Here is a 15,126-nt window from a genome sequence, read left to right as displayed (position 1 = left end):
TATGTATTTTCTTGCTTGTATATTGTCATCCTTCAAATATGGTAAAGCTGGTGATAAACATTTCCTTTCTCCTTCTGATTAAAGGACCAACAAGTTTCACAGTTCCACTGATTGGCAATTGCCGAGTTCACATTTAGTGGTTTAATCAGCAGGTATATATATGCAATCAGAGGCTAGATGAACATCTCAATGATTGGGGCTAATACCACGTGTTAATTATATATATATATATATATATATATATATATATATATATATATATATATATATATATATATATATAAACTGTTCTATTGAGTTTATATATATTATTGTAAGATGTTATAATTTCTAATTGCTTATTCTGATAAAAATTACAAATTCCACTTTAGTTAATCATGATATTTAGGTTACTATACACATAAATTATTGTGTGCATGTAAACGTTTTCTTATAATTTGTGTAGGAAAATAGAAAATCTTTTACTGTTATAGATGATTCTCAAATATCAATTCTCGTAACTGTGTATTTCTTGTATGCTTGAATATTTAAATTATTCACTTCTTATTTTGTCAGCAATCACATACTTTTTTTAAAATTAGTGGTTTTGGTACACCTTAAGTGTGTGTTTATTTTTAAAAACTATATGATTATTTTTTCCATCATATTAAGTTATTACATTTCATGGTACATGTGTATTTGTTTATTTGGAAAATTTGTAATTACAATTTTTAGAGCAATTTATTGTATTTGAGATTATGGTGGAGAAAAAGAGAGAATCTGAATAGTTTGACATTGGAAGAAGTTATTGTATTGAAATTATGGTGGAAAAAAAAGATGAAATGTGAATAGTTTGAAAACTAATTTTAAAGGGTGCTTTTGGTATAACATAAAGTAACACAAAATGTTTACACCAACCCTCTCCTCTCCTTTTATATATAATATAGATATAGATATTAGACAACGCAAATAACAATTTAAACATTCGTATGTGTTGATGACTACTAAAATTATGGTGTCAATGGTGCTATCACAAAAATTTTAAAGTCTTGAGAGTGTTTTGCACAACCTAAATTACGCCTAGGGATCATTTCCTTGCAAATGTATTATAGTTGCATGTAAAAAAAGAATTTGTAAGATCAATCAATGTACAAGAATGTACCACTTGGATCTATAACCCACCGTAGATTGAGAGACTTGGATATATGTAAGAAATCATCCTTGGAATCTGCTTCAATAGAGTTAATTTATAACTAGCTCATCTCACCGATCTTCAATGGTTATTCATCTTTTTCTCGACTGCTTTTGTCATCATGCAATTGAAGCAAATTTTGTTCTTCTTGCCACGATGTCTATTCTCACATGGCCAATTTTTTCATTTAAAGCAAATTTTGTTCTTCTTTCCAACTCGATGTCTATCCTCCCATTCTCACTTTTTTCTTGGATTTACTTATTATTTTTTAATTGAAATAACACAATTTTCTCATGCATGTCATACACGTGTTTTAAAATTGATTCTGACTCTATATGTGACTGTGTCATAGAGTATATATACTTGTGTGTGTGTGAGAGAGAGAGAGAGGAAATAATTAATCCAAAATTCCACAAAAAAAACCTCCAACCCACCAACCACCTCAAAAGAAATCAAAAGGACATTTGTCACAACAAATACTTAGATCAGCATGGATAAATATCATTGAATTTGCGAAAGTTGCATTTTTATCATTATAAATTAGTGTGTGTAAAAATCCAAGTGGTGGAATTGATGGTAGTATAGCAGTTGCACGGGATCTTTTTTTAGAGGCTTTTTGTGTTTTTCTAAAGAAAAATTAAAAATATCGTGTTACATTTTAACTTAGTAAAAACTATAAGAAAGAAAATACTACGAAATTCAAACGTTGAGAAAAATTTATCTATAAATGTTGAAATAGAAAGAAAGCTAGCTCACAACAGCACAGGATTACAAGGATTCTTAGTTTTTCATGCTGTTGGTGGTGGAACTGGCTCTGGCCTTGGTTCCTTACTGTTGGAGAGGCTTTCAGTCGACTATGGCAAGAAATCAAAGCTTGGGTTCACAATTTGTCCCTCTCCCCAGGTCTCAACAGCTGTTGTTCAGCCTTACAACAGCGTTCTTTCCACTCACTCGCTCCTTGAGCACACAGATGTTTCAATGCTTTTGGACAATGAAGCCATTTATGATATTTGTCGTAGATCACTGGATATTGAGAGGCCTACCTACATCAATCTGAACAGACTGGTTTCACAGGTATGAAATATAATGACATTTATTCTGGCCACCCCTATTACTGTTTGAAAGTTAAAGCTGTTTGCACTTGTTAAATATGGAATAACACTACATGTCGGGGCTAGTCCATTCATTTATCTTGCTGGTATCTTTGGTAATGTTGTGCCTTGTTTTTTGAAAATTCTAGAATTTGATGTCAACTAGAAGTAGAAATGGATGTCAAATGGGGAAATAGATCAGCTGACCAAAAAAGATCCCTGATTGATGGATGTCTTCGAGCATAATCTGTCTTTTGCATGCAGGTGATCTCCTCCTTGACAGCATCTCTTCGCTTTGATGGTGCTCTTAACGTGGATGTTACTGAATTCCAAACAAACTTGGTGCCATGCCCACGCATCCATTTCATGCATTCCTCCTATGCACCAGTTATTTCTGCAGAAAAGGCACACCATGAGCAACTATCAGTTGCAGAGATTACAAACAGCGCATTTGAGCCATGGTTCAAAGACTCGGTCGAGTCATTACTAGAACGGGGCTTTCCGATCCGATATCGGGACGAGATGACTCCGAGATAATAAATGGCTGAAAACTTGATCGAGACGGAATAGAAATGGCTGAATCCTTCCGAATCAACTAGAATTTTTATTATTTTTGTTAATTTTTTAATTATTTTTGTTTATCATATTTTTTATATTTTTTAAAATATTAAATATTTCAAAAATTTGCATCTCGATCGACGAGACAGCGATCGATATGCCGAAACCGATGTAGAACTGTTCGGACCACGTTCGCGACTTTGAACCAAGATTTGAGCCTGCTTCCATGATGGCCAAGCGTGATCCAAGTAGATAATGTAAATCGCATAAATAAGACTGACAACCAACTCCCCTTAGACGAATTTGCTCACATTTTTTTTTTTTGATAAAGAACCATAGATTTTATTATCAACTAATGTCCACATTAAGAGCGAAAATAACAAAAGTCTGGGGGAGTAGAATCCCACCTAGAAGCATTTAACTCATATGTTTTGCATGACAAGCCAACAGCTATATGCATAACATTGTTAAGTTCTTGGGATCCAATTGGCTTCCCAAGTGACAAAATGAACTAGTGTACAAGAAATATCATCCAAAAACTGGACCTATCTCAAATTGATCATCCTCCAATGAAATAATGCTCTCAATGATTGCTTGAGAATCACCCTTGAGGATAATATCTGTAGCTTGAAGCTGAAGTTGGACATGAAATGCAGTTTTAGCAGCTAAAGCTCCTGTAGCCTTTACTGATAAAACACCATCAACTTGGCTTGTCAGTCTAGCTATGAAATTACGAGAATTATCTCTAATAACTACTCCAATGCCACAGCAGCCTTCGTTTTGAAAAACTCCTCCATCAAAGTTGGCCTTTAAAAAATGTAGGGGCTGAAGTAGGTACATCAGAACCATGTAGCGAACTCTGGACGGCTTCTTGGCAATCTTTCCAAAAGCTAGTTGCTAAAGAGACTAGCGAAAGTTGATCTTTAGAAGTCCCTTCAAATATTTTCCCATTCCTGTTATTCCATAAACTCCACAAAATAGTAGCAACAAGTTCCATGTCTGACGCAGGCAGGAAAAGGAGAAGGGAAGGAAATCAAGAAGAAAAAACTTGGGGCCTATCTAGATGTAGCTTGCTGTAAAGATAACACAGAGCCCAAACCTGCACTGCTAGAGGGCAATGAGGAAAGATGTGATTCAAGCTATCCTTGTCAACCAAGCATAAAGAGAAGGTGTTAAAGGTTCATAGCCTTCACCTTCACCTTTATACATAAGCATAAATGTTCATAACCTTCACAAACTTCACGTAAGCATAAAGGTTCATAATCTTCACCTTTGTACATCAAAAGGAAAGTATTCTTGAGCTTATTAGTCGTTACTGCTGTGTATTCGTATTACAACCACCTATTCTCAACTTATGCGGGCTAATTTCACTTTGCACCCTTCAATTATACCTAAATTTTCACTTTAGTCCTTGGACTTAAAAATGAGACACTTTTGTCCCTAAGTTATAAAATTTGTCCCACTTAAGTAACATCATTAAGAAAATAAGATAGATTTTATGCCTAAGTGGATGTACTTTAGGAATTAAATTGGAACAAATTTTATATTTTAGGGACTAAAATGGACAAGTTCTATATTTTAGGATAATTTGAAATTAATTTTAAAGTTTAGTAATCAAAGTTAAAACTCAGGTATAGTTAAGAATGCAAAGTAGATCTAACCCTAACTTATGCTGGATGATAGGAGATTCGGACACAACGTATGCCAAATTAAACATAAAAGGTTCGCAATAAAAGTTGTTTGTTTGGTCATAATGTATAACTTAGAGATGTTAACTTTTTTCTCATTTTGGAATTTCAAAAAGTTAGTGCGGTATCGGTAACAAAAGAGAAACAGCAGAAATGTATGAGTTTGTTTTAACTCGTTCATTTGTGTGTTAATTCCATTTTGCACCTTTCAACTTTATCTCAATTCCGACTTTGATCCTTGAACAGGAATGGGACATTTAGTTCCACTCATCCTACTTAAGCATAATTGTTAACAAAATCTGCAAAACTAACGTAATGTTAGTCACATGAGCAGTATGGTTGCATCTTGTAAGGGCACAGAAGGAATATCCAATCAAACAATAGACAAAAATCTCAAAATAAAGAGTTTAGAGATTGAAGTGAGAATCAGGATATAGTTTAGGGACTAAAATATTCCAATTTATACCTGAAGGCTGCAAAATGGAATTAACCCTCCATTTGTTGTTAAAACCAGCTTTGAGTGTTTAGGACCTAAACTCAATTTCATTGTACTTTTAACCTCCCTTTAATAAAATGAAAATATGAAAATCATGTTAATTGAAGGACTTTTTTTTTTAAATCAATGCTTATCAGGTATTTGTTAGCATATCTATTTTAATCTAATCATTTAAGTGCGCACACACTATATATATCACATATCATTCATTAGTATTTGTATAATTTCTTTATTTAATCTTAATTTTTTAAACAAAAAACCAATAATTGACACCCCTCTATAAAACAATGCTTATTAGATAATAGATAACAAACTTGGATCGGAGTTTTTTTTTTTTTTTTTTTTAAACTTTGGTCTAACTAATCTAATAAGCACGCGAATACGACATTAAGTAAATAGGTTTCTAATGGATGATTATTATATCATTGACCAGTGATTATTCATTATAAAACTCTTAGGTTAGTTAAAATTGTCAAACAGCATGTCTCATAAATGTATAGGTCAGGTTATATTTTCTTGTTAATTTTTATAAATAACACCCTACTTTCTTTATAACTTGTGTTAACTTAATTTCTTACAAATCCAAGGGCGTTACAAAAGAAACTCTTAACACTAAGTCTTTTTCTCATTACATGCCAAATATTTCCAACAACCAAAAATGGCCATCTTGGTAGGATTATAAAATCCTGTGCTTTCCAGCAAGGACCAAATAGCTGTGTCATCAGCAACCAAGGGAAGTCTGGTTTTCTTGTCAGAAGTGAGTTCATGACAGCATGTTCAATTGAGCTATGTGAACACATCCTTTCTGATTTGTTTTTCATGCATACACGTTTCTGTGTTTTTTTTGTCGGTACTAACACTCGTAAGGTAATGATGTAGCGCACCGATTGTGGGGCATTTGAGCGATGACAAAAATATGTCATTTTCCTACGAGAAAGATGTTCAGAGGAAGAGATCAACTTCGAGTTCCATTGTAGACGCCAAAAACATGATATGAGCTCAAATGCAAGTTTTCCTCTTTTTTTTTTTTTTTTTTTAAACTACGTTAAAGATATAGTTAGTTAGATCCTTTCGGGAGCACGTAGGCTATCACAAATTGCATTGTTTAGATGACAAGAACTTCTTTTTCTTCACATTCTTCAATTATCTGCTATTAAGAAACACGAGAAGAAGGAAGCTTAATCTTACTTCGCTTGCAAACTTTCAACTTTTTTATGCTAAAGTACACACTTTAGATACACTTTAAAGTATATCTAATTCAGTCGTTTAACGTTATACTTACATAAGTTTTTTTTTGTTGGATAACGTATGATTTTGAATTCTAAATTATATTTGTAATCTTTATAACATTTTGAATAGAATGATAAATTAGTCAAAATTTATTTTTAATTTTTTAAGGAATAAAAGTTATCCCAAAATTACTAATTTTGAATTTGTGCTAAAATTGATTTTGAAACCAAAAACTCTAATCCAAAATTAATCGAAAAACTCTTTTCTGGTACATATACATTTATATATATGCATGTCACTAAATTAATTACTGATACTCTTTGTCATGTAAGGATACCAGCAAAATCAGTACACTGAATGTTCAAAATAGACAAGATATCCAATTCCAAAACCAAACTTTGAAACACACGATATATACCAATTCAGAAAGATCTTCAATTCTTATTTAATTTTTTTTTTCCTTTTGAAGTCTTGAGCATATATCCTTGAATATTGATACATCAATCATTAATGTACGAAAGAGTTCTAATCCTACAACAGTTTCCCAGATACCAAAGCACTAATATATCAGATTCAATGTATGTCAGTGGAAGTAAATATGCTCTTTGTTGTGCATTAGGAATGCATTCCAAACATTCATAGTCACCTTTTCAAGAATCATCCTTCCAAGAACTTGATTTATTAAATCCATGTTGCGTGAAAAAAAACCCATGTTGCGTGACTTAATTTTTTTAAATTAATGTCTTTCCGTCAGAATAAGGAAATAAGTTTGTACTTTTTGAGTTTCGTAATGTATCTAACTGACAAACCTGTCACAGTATATAATTTAAGCCATAGATTTTGATGCCAACTAAAAAAAACTCGTACGAGAATCTCATGTTTGTCAATTACTTTATTCAACAAACTTAGGTAGACTATGTTTGGAAAACAACAGATGGATATGGCCACTTTCTTTTCTTCCAAAAGATGAGATTGAAAAAGGGGTGATAGCTATAGATGTGATGGTGAGAGGTGTCAATCTTACACGAGGCAACATCACCATCCTTAATGTCAATAAATGACCAAAACTATAAAATATATATCAGAAAAGGATTAACCATAAAATATAAACCATGTGATGCATTTGTCATAAAGTTAGATTCTTCAATTCATGCGCATTAACCAAGCAAGTACTTTAGTACGTATAAGTGACATTAAGCTGCAAATCTTGCAATGTCTTCCCGTAGCTCTTGGCTCCTATAGGCTATAGGAAAATATAGAAGGTTTTGTACATTTTAGCAAAAACCAAATCTGAAATGTTCCAAAGTTTTGAAATGTTCTAAATTCTATGTAGTCGGGCTGCCACATCTCACTCTTTTATGGTTAAAAGTTGTGTCAGTTGAAATGTGGCATTAGTCCCAATCATTGAGATGCTCATCTGGCCTCTGATTGCATATATATATATATATATATGTATATATATATATATATATATACTGTTCTATTGAGTTTTTTTTTAATTAAAAGAAACTTTTATTAAAATGAAGCATGCGTACATTAAATCACCCATACCCAACCACCCTTCTACGAAACGATGGGAAACCCAGTTTATCCATGCGAACATCCCCCCTGACCAGCCGCGGTAGATCAGAAAATCTATGAAAACACTGTCCAACCTCTGAATCGGCACCGATATTTGCCAGGCAATCTGCCGGCGAATTTGCTTCCCTGTAACAGTACGAGATCGTGTGAAAATGTTGTTGAAACACAAGCAACTCGTCCAACTCCCTCTGCAACTCCCATGGACACGCACAAGCCCCTTGAACGATCCGAATGAGGGTAAGCGAATCTGCCTCCAAATGTAAAACCAAATAACCTTGGGCAATGCAGTATTTGACTCCCAACAAGAGTGCTCGGAACTTAGCCTGCAGACTAGTCAGTATACCAAAATGCTCCGAGTAGCCAAATACAAAGTCCCCATGACAGTCCCTCACCAGCCCTCCTCCTCCACTCAACCTCGGGTTCCCTCGAGAACACCCATCTGAATTTAACTTCCACCCACCCTGCGGCGACACCCATCGCACAGGTTGAATGGTCAACCTCTCCTTATGGCAAGCCACCTCGCGCAGTAACTCCTCCCACGAAGCTTGCGACCACCGCATCCTCGGGAACTGTGCTTGAAAGATCTCCAACAAACATTGGACAATCCGAGTTACCGACTCCCTGACCCGCAACCTCTGTCCGTCAAACACCCACTATTCCTTGCCGTCCCCAATTCCCAACAAATAACCGACGGGAGAATCCTATACAAGAACTTTGAAAACATATTGTTCCCTCTCCTCAACCACGAGAACCACACCCGGTGACGTACCATGTGCATTACTTCCATTTCTCCAGCCTGACTCTCGAAATACCGTCAAACTAATCTTGCCCCCTCCCCTGAGCAGAAAGCATGGTCCAGATTCTCCTCCTGCGGCTCCCGGCAACACCAACACCTCGAGGGGCCACATACCCCAAACCTCCTTAGTTTGTCCATGGTAGAGAGCCTGCCCTGTAGCAACCTCATCATGCAGAAAGAAATCTTGATGGGGAGGCCCTTTTGCCAGACATAAGCAGAGATCCAGGATCGATTATTGACCTGGCGAACTAAGGCATAAGCCGAGGACGTCGAAATTGTGCCCGAAGTTGTACGAGTCCACACCATGCGATCTGGCCCCTGAAAGGTTGGGGGAGCAACCTGCAGCACTCGTCCAACTAGCCCGGCGTCTAGATGCTGACGAAGCATGACAACATTCCCGGTCCCCCCCGTCACGAAATCTGCCACCACATTGTCAGAGAAGACCTCCACCTTGCCACAGAGCGCCCCAGCACCCATCCAGTTGTCATGCCAAAAATCCATCGATCCCTAACGTACGACCCAGCAGATATTGTCGTCCCCTACCTGCTGCACTGCCACCATCCTCTTCCATGTGTGGGAGCTCCACTGATTCCCCTCTGCCAGGCACGGGTGCAAACCGGCACAATACTTTCTTGACATGAATTGCGCCCAGAGCGACTGCTGCTGCCGAAACTTCCACTAGAGCTTAACCGAGAACGAGTCATGCACCCCTTTCAAACTCCGCAAGCCAATACTTCCCTCTTCCCGCGGTCTACACAAATCCTTCCACCGAATCCAGTGGAACTTAGTGCCAAAGTTTGATGACCCCCATAAGAAGTTCGCAAACAACTTTTCCAAATCCACGAGAATCTCTTGTGGAGGAGAGGAAGCAGCGAGCAAATGAATCGGCATTGAAGATAGCACATTTTGAATCAATACCACTCGACCTCCAACTGATAAAAGCTTATTGCTCCAAGACAGGATACGAGTTGCCACCGCATTATATAACTCCACAAAATAGACCTTTTTCCTCCTGCCAACATACAAAGGACAACCGAGATAGTGTACTGGAAAGGCCCGCTTCTGGAACCAAGAAGCCGGCCAATCGCTGCAGCCTTCTGTGTCGGAAACCTCGGATGAGTCAAAAAACAACTTTTTTGGGCGTTGATCCGCTGACCCGATACCACACTGTACTCGTCCAGGACCCTCTTGAGCCGATCCAGGGAGGGACGCCCTCCACTAGAGAAGATGATCACGTCATCTGCATATGCCAGGTGCATTATGACAGGACAACGAGGAGGAACTTTAAACGGAGTGAACCGGCGCTGTGTGACTAAAGCATTTAGGGCCCGAGACAAGACCTCAACTCCAATAACAAATAAGGTTGGCGATATCGGGTCCCCCTGCCGCAAACCCCGAGAGGATTTGAAGAAACCGTGTGAAGCGCCATTAACTAGGACCGAAAACCAAACATTAGAGACTAGACGCCATATCATGTCTATCCAAGTCTCAGAAAACCCAAAGTGATGGAGCACTTGCAACAAAAACGGTCATGAGACTCTATCATATGCCTTCATCATGTCCAACTTAATCACCACGTTCCCTCCCCGATTAGATTTTCTGATGCCAGACAACAACTTCTGGGCCAGTAAAAAGTTATCCGCAATTTGTCTCCCCTTAACAAACCCGCTCTGCTGTGGAGAAATGAGCCGGGGGAGCACCTTCGCCAATCTCTCGGCCAGAAGCTTCGATATGATCTTGTTGACGAAATTGCATAGACTGATGGGCCGAAACTGTGTGAAATCCTGAGGATTATCCACGTTTGGCAGCAGCACAATCAAGGTAGCCGTGATACTCCAAGGGATCTCCGCCCCGCAGAAAAAACTCAGCACCGTACCGTACACATCCGATGCTATGACCTCCCAAGCGGTGGTGAAGAATTTCCCTGTAAACCCATCCAGGCCCGCTGCACTCTCCCCATCAAGCGCAAAAACTGTGGCCTTGACTTCGTCGAGTGACGGGATCTCTGTTAATACCGAGTTGTCCTGGGCAGTCACTAACTCCGGAATGAACTCCAAAATATCATGGGGCACGTATGTACCCTTCGCCGTGAAAAGGTCCTGAAAAAAGCTCACGGTAGCCTCACCTATCTATGACTCCTCCTCGAGCCACTCCCCATCCGGCTTCCTCACCGGGTGAATCACAGCCCGACGCCTCCGTTCAGTAACCACTGAGTGAAAAAACTTAGAGTTCCTATCCCCATCCCGAAGCCACTTTACTCTTGCCTTCTGCCTCCAAAACCCTTCCTCCATTGACAGAGCATGTCGTAGATGTGCCCGGGCACGATGCAAATCACAACGTTGGAGTTCCGTCGGATCCAGATCATATTGCGTCTCCGACTCCACTACATCGCACTCAGCTCTCTGAACTGCCTCAAAAATATCTCCAAACGAGAGCTTAGACCATAGCTTTAAGGCCTGTTTCACATCCCGAAGCTTCAGTGCTAGTATCTGCTGGGGGACCGCTCACCAGCTGCACCCAACAATCCCTAATCACTCCCAGGAAATCCTTATGTGTGGTCCAGATGTTCAGGAAGCGAAAAGGTTTGGGTTTATTGTCCAAACGTATCACCACCGAGAGCAAGAGCGGTGAGTGATCCGATGGATCCCTCTCCAAATACTGAACCAAGACCTGGTGCTGCATCTCCAAACCTAACCCATTCACCAGCAACCTATCCAGACACTTCCAAATCCTTACTGCACCCGAACGATTATTGCACCAGGTAAACCTTGACCCAGAGAACCCCACATCACCCACCCCCGCAAGTGACATAAACTGCAGTAAATTCATACCCTCCAAGGTTCTGAAAGGTAGACCTCCCCTTTTCTCCCCTTCATCAATGACCACATTAAAATCCCCTACCAAAAACCATGGAGACGAATCGGGTTTATCCCTTAATAAGTCCCCCTAAAGTACCTCTCTTTCCTGACTCGTACATTTTGCATGAATGCATGACAGAATAATGGGACTAGGAAATAACTGAGATTGGATTTGGACCGTTAAGTGTTGAGGCGATTCCCCGATCCAGTGACAATTGAACATAGCCCGGTAAAACAGCCAAACAGAACCACAATGATTAGCCATGCACCGATCCATTCCCAACTTCAGCCTAATGGCACTAAGGTTCTCCAAACTTGTCTTAGGTTCAACAACTACCACCAATTGTAAAGAATGCAATTTAATAAGCTTCTTTAAACGTTTCAAGTTAGGAGCTCGAGCCACTCCTTTAATATTCCAGAAAAGCATCTTAATCATGGGATAAGGCAGAGAAGGAATTTTTTGACGTATTACCCATAGAGCGTAAAGTTCTATCAGAGGGAAAGCCAGCACGAAGGCCACGAGTCCTTACCTCCAAGGGCTTCCCCGATTCCCCGTGGTCCTGCACGTGTCTGCCAGAAACCACCACCAGGTCTAGATGTAATGCATCCATCGGCGATTTCCCCCCAGTAGCCTGTACACCTCCACTCCCAGGAGACAAATTGCCTGACCGTCGCTGAACCTTCATAACCTCCCCGGACGACAACCTTGCAGACCCCCCATCAACGTACTCAACTCCAACCTCCCCTGTCCGCCCCAAGCCCCTCAAATAGATACACAGCCCACCAACCCCTGTCAAGGAGCGCCATTCTCCACGAGCCGTGTCCCCTGCTGGACTGTCATCCGCACCCTGTTTCCCCACCACCGGAAACGTGGCAGAAAGGCTTTCCTCCCCCACATCCAAGTGGCCCAGCTCATGCTGCACCTGATGCAAAAGCTCCGCCCCTGTCCCCACCGCCACTGCCTCAATACCTACCGCATTGGCTCCATCTCGGTGCCCACAGCTAGCCGGGCCAATTGGCAAACATTCACCGTCGCACTGACTCCCCGACGTAAGGTGCAGAACGCCAGGCACACTACAAGAAATTGTGCTTTTTGTGACAACATTCTCAGTGACAACAGAAAACTTGTCATAATTGAGCAAATTCAGTGACGACTTTTGATGTCGTCATAGTTGACCGGGGTAGACTCATCATCAGTGACAACATGGAATTAGTTGTCACAATATAGGTGGCACGCAATTGGCCGGTGTGGTGGAAAATCACCATTGTGATAACTTGGAAAAACATTGCCACTGAAATCGGTCCTACAGTGACTACTTACAATATCGTCACAATGTGGTTACCGGTTCAGAATTAGTGACAACAATTAGTCGTTACTGTCTAAAGTACTTGTTCCTAGCTTATTTTCATTAATTCTACTATGCCACCCTAATTTTTTCAATATGGCCCCATATGTTGTAAATAAATTTTATTAATTCTATTATGACACTCTATCTTTTATATTTTAGCCCCGTATATGGCAAACTAATTTCATCAACTCTACCATGACACCTTATCTTTTGCAATTTAGCCACGTATGTGATAAACCAATTTTATTAATTCTATTATGGCACCCTATCCTTTACAGTTTAGTCTATATTTTTCATTAGTAAAATGAGGAAGGTATTGTAATAAAAAATGTATACATATTTTATAATTGTTTCAAACTTAGATAATAACCTATTATGAAGGTAAAAAATATCATATATTCACTATCTAGTTCTCTTAACAACACGTGAAAAATTAGTGATTAGCATAGTGTGAAAATGATGGCAAAGAACAGTAAAATTTTATGTGAAATTAAGTAAATCCTCACAATTGAAAGACTAGAGTTTAATATTAATTGCAATAGTCACATTGTTTATGGTTTATGAATCAATACTTGTACCAAATACATTTAGTGTTTCATGCATGTATTAGCAAATTATTTTAGTTATTTGATCAACTAAATTGATTGTTAGGCCTTGTCAGACCACAATTTGCATATAATTGATAAAATTATTAAATTGGTACAAAAAATATTTGCATTAAAGGATTTGTTTTGAATCATAAACATATTTTTAGTAAGATTTTTACTTTTTGAACATTATTTTTTGTAGAGATCGAAAAAAAATCCTATGTTAGTAAAAAAAATTATCCAAAAACACTAAATTTTCCTATTCTAAAGTTTTAATACAAAAAAAATAAAATTTTAATACAACTTGTGAGCTAAAAACGTTCAAAATAATAAACAAACTTAGTTACATATAGATGGGAAAACAAAAAAAGAGATATTAGAGAAGGCATTATTTTTGTAAAGAAAAGTTCAAATAATTTTTACAGAAGAAATTGAATGCGTTATTTTTTTACACATGCAAACATGGGAGCAAGAACCTGAAAATTGAAGGTGTAGAGAGCGGGTTAACAAAATAAGACAAAAACGATGTCGTTTTGGCAACTCTTGAACAAAAATGCTCACGACACTTAGAAAATTTTCAGACATCACTTCCTTTCCCTCTCGTTGAAAGATTCATACACCATCGCATCCTCTCCATCTCTTCTTATACTCAACTATCATCTTGTTGAAATTATCCACAAAATCACTTTAAGGTTCCATTTTCATCCCTAATTTGAGCCACCCAAAAAATTTGGGTAGCTTTATTGACCTCACAGATAGCAAAAATCCCAAGATCGGTGTAGGACTTGCTTGCTGGCAAGAACACAGAAAATTGGCTATGAATTTTGGGAAAAAGCTAGAGTTTGAAGACTGAATCTTAAGGAAAACAAGAGCTAAGGGAGTGAAAGCATAATTTGAGGTATAATCTCAATATTTTCTATCTAATTTCGATATTTTGTGTGTAATGTAGGTTAGGTAGACTGAATCTTGAGTTTATAGGCCCAATTTTCCGCTTAAATCTTTCAATGGTGAGAGATTAAGAGACTTATGAGAGTGAAACAACATGGGCGGGAGGGTCTCCATGTATCTATCCCCCTTTTTTTGTTGAGGTTCGGATTCCCCATCTATAAGTTTCTCTTAGAGAAGCTTTTCAGCTTCTGGAGCCCCAACTCAGACCCTCTTTTCCTTTAAACATCCAACTCAGTTAATTTGGGGTGACTCGCTTAATGGTGAATGTGTTGGGAGCAGGATTTGATGGTTTATTGGTGGCCCTTTTGAGGCAAATTGTTGGTGGTGATTTTAGCTATTGAAAATTTGTGGCTGTGTTTTGAGATGGTTAGTCTCTTTAAGGACAAATGGGATTGTTTGTTGGAGGACAAACCTCTAGTTTTGACCAATGCTTATATGTGTTTCTTTGTTTTTTGGCTGATCATTGTAGGTTGCCAAATGACTCAAAACTCGAAGCCTTGAAGAGGTCTAAAATTGATTTTTGGCAAGATACTAAAATGGTTGGCTTAGGTGTCAATTTTTTAAGTGCTGAGCAAATATGCATGCTTTGTTTAAGCCATTTAGTGCTTTTTTGTTGGTACTCTCTTTTGCTTTCATTTCGTCAGCTATTTTGCTTTCATTTCAGTAATATAGTTTGCATGTTGTTTAGGTATTAAAGTATATATACTTTCTCTATTTCACTGTTCTGCTTTCCAGTTGCTCTATGCCAAGTTTAAAGACTGTTGGTAAGTTGC

The 15,126-nt window shown here is 38.4% G+C and overlaps 1 protein-coding gene across 1 annotated transcript; it reads left to right on the top strand.

Annotated features, from left to right (window-relative positions):
• The first annotated feature begins 38 nt into the window (after positions 1 to 38).
• Positions 39 to 2,799, top strand: LOC113741110 (tubulin alpha-1 chain-like). The gene is made up of 3 exons (XM_027268591.1): positions 39 to 114; positions 1,911 to 2,245; positions 2,527 to 2,799. Exons 1-3 carry the CDS (start codon positions 39 to 41, stop codon positions 2,797 to 2,799), a joined length of 684 nt encoding a protein of 227 aa, XP_027124392.1.
• The last annotated feature ends 12,327 nt before the right edge of the window (positions 2,800 to 15,126 follow it).

The sequence above is a fragment of the Coffea arabica genome, chromosome 4e (genome assembly GCF_036785885.1).
Source record: "Coffea arabica cultivar ET-39 chromosome 4e, Coffea Arabica ET-39 HiFi, whole genome shotgun sequence".
NCBI lineage: Eukaryota > Viridiplantae > Streptophyta > Magnoliopsida > Gentianales > Rubiaceae > Coffea > Coffea arabica.
The sequence above is the reverse complement of the archived record's forward strand: the minus strand, read 5'-3'. Positions and strand labels throughout refer to the sequence as shown.